Genomic DNA, 20,682 nt, shown 5'->3' on the forward strand with positions numbered 1-20,682 from the left:
AAATAAATGAATAGAAATCCAAGGGGAAAAGCCCAAATTTTTATTAGGCATAGCAGGCCCTCAGCCAGGGCCGCCCACCCATGAGGTATGGTGAAGCGATCACCAGAGGTGGTAGGATCCACAGGGGCAGCAGATCTGATCTCCAAGGAATGCATGGCAGCCACCCCCAGTTCTGCCTCTACAGTGACCTCTTGGGGAATAGGAATCACTGCTGGTCTCCTTTTGCCCTCAGAGATCTTCACTCATCCCTTCTTCCCTGGTGGAGAGTGGGGCGCCATTTTGTGGTTTGCCTCAGGTGCCAAAACGTCTTGGGCCGGCCCTGCCCTTGGCTATGCCAAAAGTACAGGTGAAACTTGAAAATTAGAATATCGTGGAAAAGTTCATTGACCCTGGACTTAATGAAGCACAGCGGACCAACACCAACTGATGACATGGCTCCCCAAATCTCTTTTCTGATGAGAGTAGCTTTTGCATCTCATTTGGAAACCAAGGACCCGAGTCTGGAGGAAGAATGGGGAGGCCTATTTGCAACCCTTTTTTTGCCCAATTGATTTAATATTCTAATTTTCTGAGATTGTTAATTTGGGGTAGGCTTGACATATCTCACTTTGCATGTCATGAGTCTATCTCATATATTAGTTTCACCTTCTAAGTTGAATTACTGAAATACATGAACTTTTCCACGGTATTCTAATTTTCCGAGTTTCACCTGTGTTTTGTAGCATACCATTTGTAACATACCAAACACATGTTTAAATCCGAACTCTCTCAAAACTAAGCCTTGCCTATTCCTTCAAATACTATCAGGAGGAGAATATTTGACTTTTGTCAATGGGTGGTGTCTCTTCTGGCCTGAGGAAACATGGAGAAGGAAAGAGGCAGGGCCATTTTGTTTCCGTGGCATCAGATTGCTTTGGAACGTGCTAAGAGCTCCAATACCTCATAAAGGGTGAACATTCTTTTGCCTCTCCAGAAAGAGTCCCAGCCTTATACTCTTGGCCTAGCAAAGCCCGGTCAAGCAATAACACCACAATGCCAGAACAGCAGCAGTCAAGACCCCAGCTCAGAGGTAACGCCTCTTTCGCATCCTTAGGGTGTGAGGGCCGGCTAGCAACAAGGTGCTGAAGTGTCCCCAAAGCCCTCTTAGCTATAGTGTGAAGTCACTGGTGGTGACTCTCCATCGCCATACGCTCTACCATAGTCAACTTCTTTGTGGTGCCAAAGCTCACCTGGCCATAGAAGACGTGCAGGTGTTTGGCCCAGGAGGAATTCTGAAAGGGCTTTTCAGTTGAGGCTAGTAGACACCAAGAAGGGACGCGGGTGGCACTGTGGTCTAAACCACTGAGCCTCTTGGGCTTGCTCATCAGAAGGTTGGCGGTTCAAATCCCCACACCAGAAGGAGCTCCTGTTGCTCAGTCCCTGCTCCTGCCAACCTAGCAGTTTGAAAGCACGCCAGTGCAAGTAGATAAATAGGTACCATTGCAGCAGGAAAGTAAATGGTGTTCCCATGCGCTCTGGTTTCCATAAGTTGTTCCATTGCGCCAGAAGCGGTTTAGACCTGCTGGCCACATGACCTGGAAAGCTGTCTGTGGACAAATGCTGGCTCCCTCAGCCTGAAAGCGAGATGAGTGCCACAACCCCATAGTCGCCTTTGACTGGACTTAACCGTCCAGGGGTCCTTTACCTTTACCTTAGTAGACACCACTCTTACCACTACCACTCCCCTCCGGGAGGTGCCACGTCCAGCCTCCACCTCTTCCCTGGCGCCCTTCAGAACTTGGCGCTCTGGCGCCCCACGCCACTAGCCTCTATGGGTAAGACGCCCCTGCCAAGAGCTCTCATCTAATCCGACAGCGGCTAAAGAAAGCGCACAACATCAGCCCTGCAAAGTTCTGCAAGCCATCACCGGGCACATTTTGAACTGTGGTAAGTCATACAACAGGGGGCGGAAATCCCTTAATGGCTCCGTTGCCGTTTTTCTTTGTTCCAGAGAACCAGTGCAACATGACGGATATAATGCAAAGAATTGCCCTTTCCAAGGTAAGACATAAATTGGTGTTTTTAGACCTTGTCCCCAAGGTTGAAGGTTCAATCTCTGTATGGGACAGTTGCATATTGCTGCATTGCGGGGCGTGATTCTCGGGGTCTCTTCCAACTCTATGATTCTGTGATGCTAAAACAGGCCAAATTTTCAAAACCTACTTTAGGGAGATTAAAGGTAAAACGCTTGCTAGGCATATTTAAAACAGGGAATCACTCTCCTGGGTTGTTTCTACCCAATTTGCCATGGTGCTGCAGATGTCCAAGGCACAGCTGCCAACCTTTCCCTTTTCTTGCGAGGAATCCTATTTGGAATAAGGGAATTTCCCTTTAAAAAAGGAAAATGTTGACAGCTATGGTCCAAGGTGCGGGAAGGCTCAGTCACATTTCCCCCCCCCCCCATGTGCAAAAAACAACACCCCCCACCCCCCAGATTTCGCCAAAATTGCTGTTTTCATGCACTTGTTGCATCACACACTCCTGTACATCAACCCCCGCTTTTGATTATAGGAGGTAGGATAATGCAATGCATTATTAGGGGGGATAGGTGAATACTAAGGGGCAAATGGCTCAGTTATCTTATGTTGTTTGTTTACACTAGGGACCCCATTTGTGTGACACCCTTGCTTTAGAAGCAGACAGCGGAAAATAGGAAAAATGCAAACTCCGTCACTTGTGTCTCAGGAAACTTTAGCACAAGCTTACCTGGCTTAAAATAATTGGGAAAATCGAGTGGTTTGGAATATGTGGATTTCCCTTTCTATAGACTTGGACTGACATGGCTGCTACTGTTACAGGCGTCGCTCTTTTTCTCCATTGCTGCTCCTCCCACACCAGTCTAGGCATGTGGGAAAAGGCTTCTTTTACCCCGGTGGTTTGCCTTCCTTGGAAAGGGGAAAAGTTTGTGTGTCACAGAAGAACTTATAACCTCTCTCCATTCTGCTGCTGCTTTAGTGAGCAACCTGACGATGGAAACCATAATAATTTGAATGATTCCTTTCTCCCCCTGCACTTCTCCCCCAATGCTCAGGCACCTGTGAACAAGGATATGTACAACACCTTGTACACTAAGGACTACATACACTATGACGACTATCACTACCAGGTGCCGACAATGGATGCCTCACAGGTAGGCAACATTCTTCTCAACCGTTTTCATGAGAAGGTCTTTTCTGACTTGATCCCGGAATGTCCTGCTTCTCCTTAGGACGTCCCTATTTTCACCAGATAAATGTTGGAGGGTAAGGAGTTATGTGACCCCCGGGCCAAGGAGATATGTAACTATACAACCTTTGGAAGACATCTGAAGGCAGCCCTGTACCTCGGTTTACGAACAGTCCTGTTTACGAACTATTCAGTTTACGAACTCCGCAAAACCAGAAGTAGTGTCCCGGTTTGCGAACTTTACCTCGGTCTACGAACGGAAGTCGAATGGTGGAAGGGCACCAGCAGCGGGAGGCCTCAATAGGGAAAGCATGCCTTGGTTTAAGAACATATTTGGCTTAAGAACGGACTTTAGGAACAGATTAAGTTCCTAAACCGAGGTACCACTGTACAGGGAAGCTTTTTTAATGTTTTGTTATGTTTTTCTATATGTTGGAAGCCACCCAGAGTGGCTGGGGCAACCCAGTCGGATAGGGCATGCCTATCTTCCTCAGAGAAATGGTGGACACTGAGCATTGTGTTTGCAGGAAGTTTCTAATGAATCTTCCCAGCCAGATCCACAGCCTGTGTGAATTGTTTGTGCAGATGCTGAAACTGGAAGCCCAGCTGAAGGCCAAGGAGTTCCATACACCTGTTGAGCCTGAACCTGTGAAGTACGTTGAAGCAGCTGGCTGCCAAGAAGTTCGACCACCTTATCCTATGGACCTGGGCCGGAGGCTGACCACAAGCCAAGCGGCTCCACCACCATTTCAGCAGGTCCAAGAAGATCCACAGGTTTGCCACCTTCTTCCCAAGCAAAGCGCAATACAGAAGATGGAAGCAGAGAGACTAGCTCAACAGGCAGATGCATGTATTCCACCAGGTAAAGAGTCCTGCAGTTCTTTGCCGTGTGAGTCTTAAAAACTTAAGGAGATCACTGCGAGATCCAGCCAAAGACATATCTAGACCAACATTCTGTTCCCACAGTGGCCAGCAAGCATGACCTGAGCTCTGTAGCATGCATTCTCACATGCATGATCTCCAGTGACTGCCTGTAATACTGGAGGCAATATCATTATGTATTATATTATTCATTTCATTTCTATACCGCTTCCTATTTTTAAGGGAAACCTTTTTAAATTAAAAAAATAATTGTAATTGTTAAGTGGAGGGAAAAATCAACACAATATATTTTGCCAAAAATTTGACTAATTCTGTTTTCAGCCTGTCCAAGTTGGTAGCCGTGACTACATCTTATACAGTGGTACCTTGGGTTACAAACACCTCAGGTTACAAGCACTTCAGGTTACAGACTCCGCTAACCCGAAAGTAGTAGCTTAGGTTAAGAACTTTGCCTCAGGATGAGAACAGAAATCTGGCACCGGCGGCACAGAGGCAGTGGGAGGCCCCATTAGCTAAAGTGGTACCTCAGGTTACTAACAGCTTCAGGTTAAGAACGGACCTCCAGAACGAATTAAGTACATAACCCGAGGTACCACTGTATTTTGATTATCCAACACAAAGGGCAGATATTCTTTCCATTCTTTACCAACTCAGCTTTTGCAACTAAGGGACCCAACACTGTTAGCAAACCTTTCTTTTCTAGCATTTATTTTTTTTAAAGAAAAAGCTGTGGTTGTTTTCCCATCACCCAGCAAAACCTACAATAGCCTCTTAGCACAGGTCATTGCTGTAGTAGCGAATGAGTGAAGTAGGGCATGAGTGAAGAACAACTAATTTTGCAGTTCCTGTCTTGCTCCTTCCCCAGATCAAGTACCGTCTCCTTGCGTCTGCCCAGAACAGGGCCAGAATTGGAGCGACTATCAACAGTTTCTCTTGGAAACGCAGCGAGCTACTCAGATGCAACTTCGTGAAATTAAGAAATCACATGTGGGATCTACTGTGTTTCAGCCAGGTCAGTTGAGTTAAATTAAACACACACAACCCGCTTGAGGATATTTTGGTAAATGTTCCCAAAGAAATACAAGATGATGTATAATACTCTTAATGACAGCAGAAGACATACAACTGTGCCAACTCCATTTGGTGGCTGAATATTCTCTCTTTTCATAGAAGTTTATCCCAGGACCGAACCAAGTACTTACCAAAGAGATTACGTACCCTGGCCCAGACTCCGAAGTGGATTTTGTAGCGCAAATAGGAATTTCTCCAATCTTGTCTTTGACGATGGCTACTACACTGAGTAAGAGTCTTTGCAAATACTTTATTGGGGGGGGGGGACTAAGGGAAGCAACAGAACAGTAACATTTACACACATACATTACATTACGGGTCTCAGGATCCGTTCAATGCAAGGTATCTTTTGTTGGCAGTTTGCGTGTCCAAAAGGATATCCAAAGGAGATGGAGAATTATAAGATGTACAGTGGTACCTTGTTTTTCGAGCATCTTGGAAGCCGAATGTTTCACTGAAAACCTGGAAGTAAATGCTTCCATTTTCAAACGTACCTCAGAAGTTGAACGGATTCTGCTGGATGTTTATCAGTTTTCTCAATGGAACTTGCAGCCAGCCCTTTGGGCCTCGGTTTTCGAACATTTCGGAAGTCAAACGGTCTTCCGGAATGGATTATGTTCGAGAACCGAGGTACCACTGTCCTTAAAAATGCAGTAAATTCTTCAAACCACTGCATAATGAATGGTGGGCATTTGTCCTTCCAAACTCAAATAATTGCACTCAGAAGGGCTTACACCAGGGGTCAGCAGACTTTATCAGCAGGGGGCTGGTCCACTGTCACTCAGACCTTGTGGGGGGCCAGACTATATTTTGAAAAAAGAAAAAATGAACGGATTCCTATGCCCCACAAATAACCCAGAGATGCATTTTAATTAAAAGCACACATTCTACTCATGTAAAAACATCAGGCAGGCCCCACAAATAACCCAGAGATGCATTTTAAATAAAAGGACACATTCTACTCATGTAAAATCACACTGATTCCTGGACTGTCCGTGGGCCGGATTGAGAAGGCGATTTGGGCCAGATCCGGCCCTCGGGCCTTAGTTTGCCTACCATAGCTGTCAACTTTTCACTTTTCTTCTGAGGAATCCTATTTGGAATAAGGGAATTTCCCTTAAAAAAAGGAAAACATTGACAGCTATGTTGCCTACCCAAGGCTTACACCGTATTTCTGAAAGAGGCGTTCTCAGCACTGTGTTGCCAGAATCCGTCTGAACTAGTCCATCAATTTGGCCTCAAAACTCCACCAAAAGGCTGCAGAAATTAAATTGCCCACTTCCAGAAGTTACTGGTGTTGGAGCCATTTAATTCATGCAATGGGATTCCCATGAGCAACAGTGCAACTGAGCAGAAGGCTACAAAGTTACCTGACTTAGCCACATGGCTTCTAAAGTTAAGAGGGTACACACACACACACACACACACACACACACACCCCGGATTCTCCATTTTATCCTGCCGTGACTCTCCCTCGCTCTTTCTCTTTCCCCCCCAATACAGGAACCCCTGGGTATCTGAATACATGGACAACTACAATATTTTCTTGAAGAAGCTGAACTGGAAGAATCGGAACCCTGTGTCATCTTTCTGCTCAGCAGTCAAGCCCGTAACCAATTTCTGTCACCGAATGCCCTCTCAAACACCAATAGCGGTGAACACAGCACCTTGAAAGTGTACAGCGATAGTTATTATGGTATGTTCTAAATTGGTCCCCGTGGTATCAGGGGTGCCATTGCCAACAGTAATTGAAGGTGGGAATCCAGTCCATGGTGTGTGGATTTGGCTGTCGGCTCTACCTACAAAAGAGGGCACACACTTGCATAAAATTCTCGTGTTCTTTGCGTCTTGCGCAAATTTGTGTCCTCTTTTGCAAGCAGGGTGAAGGACTACCCACCCCCGCCCATCCAATCCTGGATTTATGTACTGTATAAGCTAAGCAAGCTATAGCTTAGGGTCCCACTCTCTTGGGGGCTCCCAAAAAAATTTAAAGGGGAAAAAACTGGATGTACATTTCCAAAATAGAAGATAAAATACGAGTAAAATGGCTTTAGATACCTATTAGGTCCATAAATTACCATATAGCATATATTCAACACAAAAAACAGAGGCAATTTGTTGTTGGCAAAGGACAGCTGGACATATAAAGGGCCCCATTACCTTCAGTAGCTTAAAGGTAAAGGGGACCCCTGACTGTTAGGTCCAGTCACCAACGACTCTGGGATTGCGGCGCTCATCTCACTCTATTGGCCAAGGAAGCTGGCGTTTGTCCACAGACAGCTTCCAGGTCATGACTAAGCCGCTTCTGGAGAACCAGAGCAGTGCACGGAAACGCCGTTTACCTTCCCACCGGAGCGGTACCTATTTATCTACTTGCACTTCGTGATTTTGAACTGCTAGGTTGGCAGGAGCAGGGACCGAGCAACAGGAGCTCACCCCATCACAGGGATTCGAACTGCTGACCTTCTGATCAGCAAGCTTAGGGCCTCATCAAACCTAAATCCGGCCCTACCCCACCCCCAAGTAATCAGTGGCCACATCCAAGTAATAAAACATCAGACAGACAGTGTGTCACAGGTGAAGCTTTTTCTAGAATTATTTCCATACCAGAAAAAGGCTAATGTGTCAAATTTCTGCCTGTTTAAAGACACAATAGCCCTGTTTTCTCTTTGTGCCGACCCTAAATCATATAAAGAATTCTAGAAGTGGTAAAACAGTTGTGATATTGTAGATCAGGGGTGGGAAACCTTTTTTTGGCTCTGCAGGTTGGGCAAGGCTATCCACCTGTCAGTCATCTTTCACCACAATAATGTGATTGGGTGCTTTGAAGTCCCAAAGTCAGAGCTTCAAATCACCACACACAGCCCAGTTCACTCTATATGAACTGAAATGCAGCTAGCCTTTGAAATCCACACGTCTCCAAATTTTGCAATGCGGTTCTCCAAACAATAACATGTGGGGGGGAAATCTGTGAAACTGCATCTAAAAATGCACATATCACTGAAAGTAGCATGCAAAATACGACACTTAAGGCTGGAAAAAATAGAAACAGAAAGAATCAGGAGTGGACAAATCTATCCATCTCTGGTCCCAAGTGAAACTTGCATAGGAGAATTTTGTAGTGAAACGTTCACAGAAGGTATAAGGATTTCTTATCTGGAAATGATCCAGCTGTACTAAGGTCACTTAAACTATTGGGTCAAAATAAGTCTCAGCAGTTCTTGACACTTTGGTCTGTTGGGTTTGATTGTGAGGAGATACAGCAAGCAGATTCTTTTATATTTAAGCATATATGCTTTATGGGACGCGGGTGGCGCTGTGTGTTAAACTACAGAGCCTAGGACTTGCCGATCAGAAGGTCAGCGGTTTGAATCCCCATGATGGGGTGAGCTCCCATTGCTCGGTCCCTGCTCCTGCCAACCTAGCAGTTCAAAAGTACATCAAAGTGCAAGTAAATAAATAGGTACCGCTCCGGCGGGAAGGTAAACGGCGTTTCCGTGCGCTACTCTGGTTTGCCAGAAGTGGCTTAGTCATGCTGGCCACATGACCAACTGTACGCCGGCTCCTTCGGCCAATAAAGGGAGATAAGCACCGCAACCCCAGAGTCAGTCACAACTGGACCTAATGGTCAGGGGTCCCTTTACCTTTACCTATGTATGCCTTGCTGGTTCATACCACATGCTAAAGTGACACAGAAAGAGATGGATTCATTAATCCCTATTTAGCTAGCATGGATTTGTTGAATACTGTATTGAAGCCCCCTATGCCAGTGACATCACATCTTGTGGCAGTGGGTTCCATAGGTTAATCATGTAATAGGTGAAGAATAACTCCCTCTCTTTCCTGCATAGAGCTCTGCATTTATTCCCATTATGAAAGTAATTGTTTTAGCTTCTGGAAGTATCCATCCCTGAAATGCACCGTAGATACATTCATTTTATTTTATTTTATTTCTGGTTATAGTTCTGCAATCAACACAGGATACCAACCATGGACATTTGGACACAGGACCTTGGAGGCCTGAAGACCTGTTATATACCAGAGACAGTTGTTTATATTTAGTGTATTTTTACATTTGTGTATATCATAGCAGGGATGTGATATACCTGCTTACCAAAGTAAAACCAGAGCCCTAATTTGAACGGTGTATTGAAATGGACAGTACCACTGTGCAGTGCATATATCTTAGAATCAATAATCAAAGATAGAATTGTTCAGGTCACTGTGCCTTTTAAATAAACAACAAATGGAGAAAACAAAATGGGATGGCTTGCTGCACTCATTTTGCATAAGACCTGTGTTTGGCCACCTAAATGGTTCTTCATAGCTGGCTTGGGGTTTTTTTTCAAATGAAATTATTCTGTTCTTATTTTTAGCTGTAGGTCACCTTGATTCCTGGTCAGGGGAAAAGGTGGGGTAATAAAAATACTAATAATAATAGTCCCCCCCCCCCATTCAGCATGCTTCTAGGAGTTCTCTGATCCTTGCATGTTGGACTGTTGAAATCCATTTGGAATATGCATCATGAGCAGTTTTGAGAATTAGATTCAGGTAGGTAGCCGTGTTGGTCTGACACAGTCAAAATATATAAGAAAATTGTCCAGTAGCACCTTAGAGACCAACTAAGTTTGTTCTTGGTATAAGTGCATGCACATGAAAGCTTATACCAAGAATAAACTTAGTTGGTCTCTAAGGTGCTAAAAGTAAAGGTAAAGGGACCCCTGACCATTAGGTCCAGTCATGGATGACTCTGGGGTTGCGGCGCTCAACTCACTTTATTGGCCAAGGGAGCCGGCGTACAGCTTCCAGGTCATGTGGCCAGCATGACCAAGCCGCTTCTGGCGAACCAGAGCAGCTCATGGAAACACCGTTTACCTTCCCGCCAGAGCGGTACGTATTTATCTACTTGCACTGGCGTGCTTTCGAACTGCTAGGTTGGCAGGAGCAGGGACTGAGCAACGGGAGCTCACCCCGTTGCGGGGATTTGAACTGCCTACCATCTGATCAGCAAGTCCCAGGCTCTGTGGTTTAACCCACAGCGCCAACTGCATCCCTCCTCTCTAAGGTGCTACTGGACAATTTTTTATATAACTTTTGAGAATTCCTAGGTAGGGTGGGGTGGAGGGATCAGGCCTTTACATTCATCTTAGATTTCAAACAAAAAGACCTGGCCCAATTCCAAATGCTCTCAGCCTTCCAAAATCCCAGCCTTAACTGCTGCCCATGTCCAGCAACAAACTGAGTCACAGAGGAGCCAAACCAGGTGTACAATTTCTAGAACTGCATATGCTGCCTTCCTTCCTGCAGGTGGTGCTGTTTCCATGCTGATCTTTATATAACCAATACTAAAAGTGTTCCGAGAGGATAATTTCAATACAGTGGTACCTCTGGTTATGAACTCTTCAGGTTATGAGCTCTGCTAACCCGGAAGTAGCTGCTCCTGGTTGCAAACTTTGCCCCAGGTTGCGAACAGAAATTGCGCGCCAGAGGCCCCATTAGTGAAAACGCGCCTCAGGATAAGAATGGTTTCAGCTTAAGAACGAACCTCCGAAACAAATTAAGTTCATAACCAGAGGTTGTTGTTGTTATTGTTTAGTCATTTAGTCGTGTCCGACTCTTCGTGACCCCATGGACCAGAGCATGCCAGGCACTTCTGTCTTCCATTGCCTCCTGCAGTTTGGTCAAACTCATGCTGGAAGCTTCGAGAACACTGTCCAACCATCTCGTCCTCTGTTGTCCCCTTCTCCTTGTGCCCTCCATCTTTCCCAACATCAGGGTCTTTTCCAGGGAGTCTTCTCTTCTCATGGGGTGGCCAAAGTATTGGAGTCTCAGCTTCAGGATCTGTCCTTCCAGTGAGCACTCAGGGCTGATTTCCTTCAGAATGGATAGCTCTGATCTTCTTGCAGTCCATGGGACTCTCAAGAGTCTCCTCCAGCACCATAACCAGAGGTAACCAGAGGTACCACTGTATAAATAATCCATATTGCATAAGCCTTGGCTGCATCCCATACACCAATCTGCCTCCTCAGTGGTCTTAGATGGGAGGAGAAAGACAAATACAGTGGTACCTCAGGTTACATATGCTTCAGGTTACATACTGTCAGGGAACTGCCATCGGAGAGTCAGGTGGTGGAAGGGCTCAAGGAGGCTAAGAGACCCTCAGATGCTGAGGAAGGAACCAGCAGGGGGAGAGGGAGAGTTCCTGCAGAAACTCAGGCGGAGGGATGGCTCCAAGATGCTTCCAGTGAGAACAGCGGGGAGGGCTCAGGACCTCCGCTGGGGACGCCTACTCTGCGCAGGAAACTGTCACGCAGAGAATCCAGACGGAGAGTTTCCGTTAAGGAACTCTTATGTTGGCGTAAATTCCAGAAGCGCCCACTGACGGATTCTGCCAGCGATTGAGGTAGCCATGCACCCATGGCTCCACGGACTGGGAGAGTTTAGAAACTGATTTGCAGAGCCTGGAGGGCTTAAACGCTTACGCACGAGTAGCCCCCCTAATCCCATAACACATACACTTCAGGTTACAGACTCCGCTAACCCAGAAATAGTGCTTCAGGTTAAGAACTTTGCTTCAGGATAAGACCTGAAATCGTGCTCTGGCAGCGCGGCGGCAGCAGGAGGCCCCATTAGCTAAAGTGGTGCTTCAGGTTAAGAACAGTTCCAGGTTAAGAACAGACCTCCGGAACGAATTAAGTACTTAACCCGAGGTAGCACTGTACCTTGTTTAAAGGAATCACAAAGCTGTTTTTCCAACAGTTATTAAGGTATTTTCCGTGTAATAAGCAGCCACTTCTGCAAGAGATGCTAAGACTGGAAATTAACAGAGGCTCCTTGGGCACAGACTGAAATTCCCATCTCTTTCAGATTTAGCAACTGCAGAGCAGGAACGATTTGGATCAGGAACAGAACATTGGGGGAAGAGCTTGATGCCACACATCCCCCCCCCCCCGCTGCTATTTTTAGAGAAAGTGTATGTTTACCATTCTGAATGCACAGTCCTTAACAAGGCAAATAGTAGCTGTTTTGGCAGCAACCTTTACTGGAAAAATGGAATGGGGTGAAAGGGTTAAACTGCCCCCCACAGTCGCAATGCAGCCCAGTGTAATTTTTTTATTTGTGGAAGAGACAGCCATGGATTTGTGGTATCTCACATGGTTTGGTCCTTTGGCCTTGAGGTGTTTTTTTGTGAAGAGCAAAAATTCATACAATTACATCCGAAGATGTGGACAGGCTGGTTGGACGAGCGAAACCTGTCTCCTTGCCCATCCTGGCTCATAAAAGCGAGCCAGAAAGGGCTGGGTTAATGGGCTCTGCAGGGTGGTGAACGCTTCCCTCTGTGAGGGAGTCTTCCCAGGCCTTCTTCAAGAGGCGATTATCCAACAGCTTCTTTAAAAAAAATCTTTGGACCTGACCACTATGGCCAACCATCGCTCAGTCTCGAATCTGTGAAGAGAGCTCTGTGGTGTGACAAAGGTTCAAAGCTCTCTTGTAGGGGGAGAGGGAGAAATCATTTTGCTTGGCAAAGAAAGGGAAGGACACCACCCTTCAGAAATCATAGAATTGCAGAGTTGGAAGGGATCTGTTATGTACTAAGCTTGGATCCTAGAACAATAGGCAAGTAGGATCCTCAAATGCAACAACTGATTGGCCTGCAGGAGAAGACCAATCAGGCTCCAGGAGGGAAGCAGAATCAGCCAATCAGACGGGACTCATTGTGTAAATAATGTACCGTATTTTTCGCACCATAGGGCGCACCGGACCATAGGGCGCATCCAGTTTTTAGGGGGGGGGGAATCAAGAAAAAAAATATTTTCCCCCCCCCCAGCCCCAAAGAGCAGCGTACAGGCTGCGCACAACCTCTCCCTGCCGGAGGGGTTGCGCGCGGCTATGGCACAAGCCAAGGCAGCGAGCAGGATGGATCCCCCTCGCTGTTTTGGCTTCCTCTTTAGCCCCACGCAACCTCTCCTTGCCGGGAGACGCTGCACAGGGCTAAAGAAGCCATAGCCCCATGCAGCCTCTCCTTGCCGGAGGGGTTGCGCGCAGCTATGGAAGAAGCCAAGGCAGCGAGCGGGATGGATCCCGCTCACTGTTTTGGCTTCCCCTTTAGCCCCGTGCAGCCTCTCCTTGTCGGGAGACGCTGCGCAGGGCTTTCCTGGGAGGTGGGGGATTCCCTCACCTCTCGCAAAAGCCCGCAGAAGCCGTGCAACCCCTTTAAAGAGATCACAGCTTCTCCTGGCTTTTCTGGGAGGTGGGAGAAGGGACTGATGCGGCCAGTCAGTCCCTTCTCCCTCCTGTGGAAAAGCCTGCAAGAGCGCACGGAGCTTGTGTGCGGTTCTTGGGGGCTTTTCCCGCCTGCCTCCCCCCTGCATTCGCTCCATAGGATGCACACACATTTTCCCTTGCTTTTTAGGAGGGGAAAAGTGCATCCTATGGTGCAAAAAATGTGGTATATAAAAGCCTGAGGTTTGGGGGGCAATTCAATCACTGTTTTACAAGCTGCAACAAAGAGCATGAAATCACTAGGTAAAGGTAAAGGTACCCCTGCCCGTACGGGCCAGTCTTGACAGACTCTGGGGTTGTGCGCCCATCTCACTCAAGAGGCCAGGGGCCAGCGCTGTCCGGAGACACTTCCGGGTCACGTGGCCAGCGTGACATCGCTGCTCTGGCGAGCCAGAGCCGCACACGGAAACGCCGTTTACCTTCCCGCTGGTAAGCGGTCCCTATTTATCTACTTGCACCCGGAGGTGCTTTCGAACTGCTAGGTTGGCAGGCGCTGGGACCGAGCAGCGGGAGCGCACCCCACCGCAGGGATTCGAACCGCCGACCTTTCGATCGGCAAGTCCTAGGCGCTGAGGCTTTAACCCACAGCGCCACCGGGACTCTAATAAATTTCAGGATCCCAAGAATCATCTAGTCCAACTCCTTGCAATGCAGCAATGAAAGAGGGGGAAAATATTTTGCCTTTTAAAATCCCCTCATGGTTCCTGGTTCATTCTGCACTGCCAGATGCTCTCAGTTTCATCTTTTAAAATTATGAACCTTGAGAGAAATCAGGTTTGGAAGCCCTTCTATTAGATTTCTTTTGCTCCAAACATCCTGTCTTGCCTGCTTTATTTCAATTTCCTGTTGCATCTCTTTCGAGTTCATGCTATTATTCCTCAGACATGCTGGCATTTGTGCTATTCTTGGTTCTGTGAAGGTTTTTCTCCTCTACGATGCCCCTATTTCTGTTCCTGCTGCTTCAAAGTGGCCTTTAAATTATTTTGCGGCAGTTAACGAAAGCTCTGTGCCAACAGCTTTCTTCCTTTAGTTCTTCCTTCCACACCCGGGGTAGCTAACTTGCAGATTTCCAAGCAATGTTGGCTTCCAATTTCCCATCATTCCTTGGTTAGGACTGATGGAGGTGAAGTCCACAATATCTGGAGTATATCATGCTGGCTGCCCCCACTCTGTTCACCCCTTGGCAATAACACACAAAATATTTTGGGCAAGCAGCTAATTCAATTTCTTTTTTAAAATGTATTTTACTGGCTATATTAAGATGGCTGATCACCGAAGAATTGAAACTTTTGAATTATGATGCTGGAGAGTCTTGAGAGTCCCATGGACTGCAAGAAGATCCAGTGGCGTAGTGTGGGTTGTCAGCACCCGGGGCAAGGCAAGTAATTTGCGCCCCCTAACCCGTGGATTTGCGCCCCCTAACCCTACCTCCCAGATGTTGCGCCCGGTGCGGCCGGCCCCCCCTGCACCCCCCACACTACGCCACTGAGAAGATCAAACCTCTTCATTCTGAAGGAAATCAGCCCTGAGGGCTCACTGGAAGAACAGATCCTGAAGCTGAGGCTCCAATACTGTGGCCACCTCATGAGAAGAGAAGACTCCCTGGAAAAGACCCTGATGTTGGGAAAGATGGAGGGCACAAGGAGAAGGGGACGACAGAGGACGAGATGGCTGGATAGTGTTCTCGAAGCTACCAGCATGAGTTTGACCAAACTGCGGGAGGCAGTGGAAGACAGGAGTGCCTGGTGTGCTCTGGTCCAGGGGGTCACGAAGAGTCGGACACAACTAAATGACTAAACAACAACAACATATTTCATTTCAGCGGTTTTTGAAAATTCATTGAATAGCAGGGTAGAAATAAATAATAAATCTTACTGGGGAAGGAACTGAAAGTCCTGTTGAGTTCTTGCTGGCAAGGCAGGAGTGAGTGTGGAGGAACGCTCATGTTCTCCTCCATTTATTTGTCGTTGGCATCCGTCTGTCTTGAGAGACAATGGAGTGTGCCTCCAGGGGTGAAGTCAAACTGCTGTGTATGGAGGTCCTGGGCCACCCATACAAACAAGACCCACCCTGCCCGCCCCCTTGGCCTCATCAATGTGGTCCAAAGGAAAGCAGAGCAATATTTTGGCGCCAGCTTGGCAACAACAGTTGCCTGAAGGAGGCCTCCAAGGCACCATCCCAGCACTTTAGGGACTCCACTCCCGATTCGTGTAGGGTTTACTCCTGGGCCTTTTCTTCTCCTGAAGGTGTCCCACAAGGCAGTGGAGGTTTAGAATCAAGAGTTTTCCTTCTCCTAGATGAGTCTCCTTGCCAGGTTGATGAGCCCCAGATTCCCCTTACAATACAGTGATACCTCAGGTTACAGACTCTGCTAAACTAGAAATATTACCTCGGGTTAAGAACTTTACCTCAGGATGAGAACAGAAATCGGGCGCCGGCGACGCGCGAGGCCCCATTAGCTAAAGTGGTGCTTCAGGTTAAGAACAGTTTCAGGTTAAGAACAGACCTCCAAGAACAAATTAAGTTCTTAACCCGAGATACCACTGTACATGCAGAAACCGCTTTCTTGACCGTTGGACCCACTATTGGTCTCGCCCACTCAATCCCCTGGAGGCTGCCTTCACATGAAATATCTGGTTTGGGGTATGTCAGGCAGCTGCAGGGATTTCAAATCTAAGCTGCTCTTTGTTGCCATGGCCTTTTGTCAGTGAAGTGATGCTGGCTGAGCGAGAGCATCTGATCTTTCTTTCTTTCTTTCTTTCTTTCTTTCTTTCTTTCTTTCTTTCTTTCTTGGACTCCCTGGTCCTGAATGGGGTAACTGTGCCCCTGAAGGACCAGGTGTGCAGCCTGGGAGTCATTTTGGACTCACAGCTGTCCATGGAGGCACATGTCAATTCTGTGTCCAGGGCGGCTGTCTACCAGCTCCACCTGGTACGCAGACTGAGACCCTACCAGCCATGCTCTAGTTATCTCCCGCTTGGACTACTGCAATGTGCTCTACATGGGGCTACCTTTGAAGGTGACCCGGAAACTACAACTAATCCAGAATGCGGCAGCTAGACTGGTGACTGGGAGCAGCCACCAAGACCACATAACACCGGTCTTGAAAGACCTACATTGGCTCCCAGTACGTTTCCGGGCACAATTCAAAGTGTTGGTGCTGACCTTTAAAGCCCTAAAAGGCCTCGGTCCAGTATACCTGAAGGAGCGTCTCCACCTCCATCGTTTTGCCCAGACACTGAGGTCCAGTGCCGAGGGCCTTCTGGCGGTTCCTTTGCTTCTAGAAGCCAAGTTACAGGGAACCAGGCAGAGGGCCTTCTCGGTAGTAGCACCCGCCCCTGGAACGCCCTCCCACCAGATGTCAAAGAGAAAAATAACTACCAGACTTTTAGAAGACATCTGAAGGCAGCCCTGTTTAGGGAAGCTTTTAATGTTTGACGCATTACTGGAAGCCCAGCCAAATGGGTGGGGTATAAATAATAAATTATTATTATTATTATTATTATTTTATTATTATTATTATTATTATTATTATTATTATTATTATTATTATTATTTCTTTAGATTTTCTGTCATACAATTTAATAAAAAAGAGAAATAATACATAACAGAAAATAAACATTAAATCATTATACATTAAATCATTATAAAATATCCAGAAAAAGAAAAACCATAAACAAAATAAAATGAACCCGCTGCCCTGTTTGACTTCCCTCCACTGCTACTCTTTTACCCTTATCATTGCATTCTGATTGTTTTTATTTTCTCTCTACATATACATATGCGATTGATAATTTATTGTTTTGATGCGTTTGCATTCTTAGTCTAAGCATATTGCAATGTCTTTTTTAGAGCAATATTTTGTCATATAATCGTCAAAGCATTGCCATTCATTTTTTAGTTTATGACTTGACTGCTGTCGTATAGATGCTGTTCATTTAGCCAATTTTAAATATTCTTTTAATTTGAGAATCCATCCATCCCTCCTTGGTAGGTAGTTCTTTAGCTTTCCATTTAGATGCTATTACTATCCTAGCTGCGGTGGTCTCGTTTAAGAAAATTCTTTTTTCAATTTCGGTATTTCTTTTCCTAAAAGGCCCAGTAAGTAAGCCTCTGGGTTTTTGTTTTTTTTCATTAATGAGATTTTAGGCATTTTTTTTCAACTCCTCAGCATCAGATGTTTCTATGAGGTGTGATCTGATAGATCCTCTGATCCATGGGACCTCATCCTAGGGGGCCCTACAATTGCAGCTAAAAGCATTCTGTTTGAATTTCCCATTGAAAATTTCTGCATTCTATCGTTTCTGACAGCTTTGCCAACAACCTGTCCTTGATTTCTTTCTCTGTGATGATCTTTACATAGGTAGTTGCAGTCTATCCCTGAATGAACCATGATGACCATATTTTAAAGTAAAAGATCCCTGTGCACTCAGTTAACAAACCGTCTCACGGATCATTCGGTTGCCCAGGTGCATCAATAGCAATTGGTCAGGTGCCAGAACGAAGGATGGCGTTGCAATTCAGTTGGAAAATGGCCACAAACTGGGTCCTTTTTCCAAAAAAATTTGAAGAGGACAGCAAACCCATTGCCAGAACAAATGAGTGTGAGGATAAGCCAGATGGAAAACAGTCTGTTAAATAGGGAAGAGAACAGTTATGTAAATGATAAAAAGAAATGGTTTGCATGATTTTATACTGGTAGGGTTTCCAGTAACAGGATGAAAGTAGGTAGTTTTAGGATTCTAAATTATCGATTGTGTTCAGTGGGTCTGGCTTCCAGATAACTACCGTATTTTTCGCCCTATAGGATGCACTGGCCCATAGGACGCACCTCGTTTTTTGGGGGGGAAATGAATAAAAAAATTTTATTGCCCCCCCCCCCCAGCTGCGGGGGAACTCCCGCCGGGTTCGCAAGACTTGCGGACACCTCCGGAGGACACCCAGTGCTCCATGCTGCAGGCTGCCGTTGCGGATAGCTTCCTGGAGCCTGGAGAGCGAGAGGGGTCGGTGCGCACCGACGCCTCTCGCTCTCCAGGCTTCAACAAAAGCCTGCATTCGCCCCATAGGACGCACACACATTTCCCCTACATTTTTGGAGGGGAAAAAGTGCATCCTATAGGGTGAAAAATACGGTACAAAGGACTGGAGCATCAGCAGCTTATCTCCTAGTAGCGGATTTAGTTAAATTTGTTATAAGAAACAGACATTAAACGCAGCAAATATGAAGATGGCATTCTTCTCATATTTTCCCAATTTGCAAGGAGGGTCTCAGTAAGTGGGCACATTTTTCCATTATATTTTTCATGCCCCCCCAAAACCCCCCAGAATCATGCCCCCTCCTTATGGAAGTAAAGGTAAAGGGACCCCTGAGCATTAGGTCAAGTCATGGACGACTGGGGTTGCGGCGCTCATCCCGCTTTACTGGCCGAGGGAGCCGGCGTACAGCTTCCGGGTCATGTGGCCAGCATGACTAAGCCGCTTCTGGCGAACCAGAGCAGCACACGGAAACACCATTTACCTTCCCGCTGGAGTGGTACCTATTTATCTACTTGCACTTTGACGTGCTTTCGAACTGCTAGGTTGGCAGGAGCAGGGACCGAGCAACGGGTGCTCACCCCGTCGCGGGGATTTGAACCGACGACCTTCTGATCGGCAAGCCCTAGGCTCTGTGGTTTAACCCACAGTGCCACCCACGTCCCCCTTATGGAAGTAGAGTGGTCTATATTCAAGGGCCAAACTACATGCTATATACTAACAATGCTGTGTGCATCTTTGCCTCCGAATTTCCTTGAATTTCTAGAGGAACAGGGGCATTTGGGAAGAAATGCAACAGAGAAATTGGGTTCATTCCTTCCCATCAAAAGCTCCTCTCCGAAATGTCCAGACACCCCAGGCTACAAGTGATGGGGAGGAGACCCTATTCTTGCTCGCTCCAGGTCTGACTCCTGTTTCTACTGGAGTGGACAGGATACGGCCTTCAGGAGAGATCTCCAGACACAGTAACTGAAAGTCAGCACACAGATTTCCTAATTTTCCTCTTCTCTTCCCATTCTTTTTAGATATGTTGTTGTTAAGTCGTTTAGTCGTGTCTGACTCTTCGTGACCCCATGGACCAGAGCACGCCAGGCACTCCTGTCTTCCACTGCCTCCCGCAGTTTGGTCAAACTCATGCTGGTAGCTCCGAGAACACTGTCCAACCATCTCGTCCTCTGTCGTCCCCTTCTCCTTGTGCCCTCCATCTTTCCCAACATCAGGGTCTTTTCCAGGGAGTCTTCTGTTCTCATGAGGTGGCCAAAGTCTTGGAGCCTCAGCTTCAGGATCTGTCCTTCCAGTGAGCCCTCAGGGCTGATTTCCTTCAGAATGGATAGGTTTGATCTCCTTGCAGTCCATGGGACTCTCAAGAGTCTCCTCCAGCACCATAATTCAAAAGCATCAATTCTTCGGCGATCAGCCTTATTTATGGTCCAGCTTTCACTTCCATACATCACTACTGGGAAACCTTTTAGATATATAGTCTGTTAAAAGTACGGGCCTTGTTTTAAACTAAACTTCCAATGTTGACAGAAAGACGGTGTTTGTGCATGTGAATTCAGGGAAACCTTTTGTGGCAAGAGATCGTACCTTTGAGGGAAACAGGTCCTCTTGTGATGATCTGGTGTGAGTCACTTGAAAAAGATGCTTGTATTTATACCTCCCAACCACCCGACTCTTCATCTCTTCGATTCAGCTGCCGGCATAGGAAGTGTAGGCAGTGGAAGTTTTTCCCCATCCTTTTTTCAAATGAGCGCTGGGAGAAATATCAGATTATAACCAACTCTGTTGCAGAGGAGGTGGATTAATCATGCTTTCTGCTTTTTCCCGGCAAGGCAGAGAACAGCCTAGTGCTGAAATCAGATTTTTAAAAATGTAATACCATCATTACCAAAGAGACAAGAGAAAGGTGAGTCCCCTTGTCATTCCTTCATTGTCATTGCGTTGCTGTATTTAGTTTCCCATCCCAGTGCTGATTTTATCTGGAAGTGTATTGTGAATGTGTATTTTCCTTCTTTCAAATTCCGTCTGATTTTTACCATTCAGATTAATGGCAAAGGAGGACGCCAGTTTGTAACAGGAACGTTGTACATTACAGGAATTTGTGTAGATGTTGTTTCGATGTTATGTACTGAAAAACAGAAGATGAGTAGAGCTGTGCATTTTTTAATCAAATATCCAAAAATATTGGGCATTTTGACCGCTTCTAAA

The 20,682-nt window shown here is 46.4% G+C and overlaps 1 protein-coding gene across 1 annotated transcript; it reads left to right on the forward strand.

The window, feature by feature from the left end:
- Positions 1-957: 957 nt before the first annotated feature.
- On the forward strand, positions 958-9,418 carry LOC310830159 (uncharacterized protein). Its single transcript, XM_083709839.1, has 8 exons — positions 958-1,069; positions 1,991-2,040; positions 3,071-3,169; positions 3,790-4,066; positions 4,952-5,098; positions 5,257-5,386; positions 6,661-6,853; positions 9,121-9,418. The coding sequence occupies exons 1-7, from the start codon at positions 1,033-1,035 to the stop codon at positions 6,827-6,829; spliced, it is 909 nt and encodes a 302-aa protein (XP_083565965.1). The 5' UTR covers positions 958-1,032; the 3' UTR covers positions 6,830-6,853; positions 9,121-9,418.
- Positions 9,419-20,682: the final 11,264 nt, after the last annotated feature.

The sequence above is a fragment of the Podarcis gaigeae genome (assembly GCF_964106915.1).
Source record: "Podarcis gaigeae genome assembly, chromosome: 13".
In the NCBI taxonomy this organism is placed as follows: domain Eukaryota; kingdom Metazoa; phylum Chordata; class Lepidosauria; order Squamata; family Lacertidae; genus Podarcis; species Podarcis gaigeae.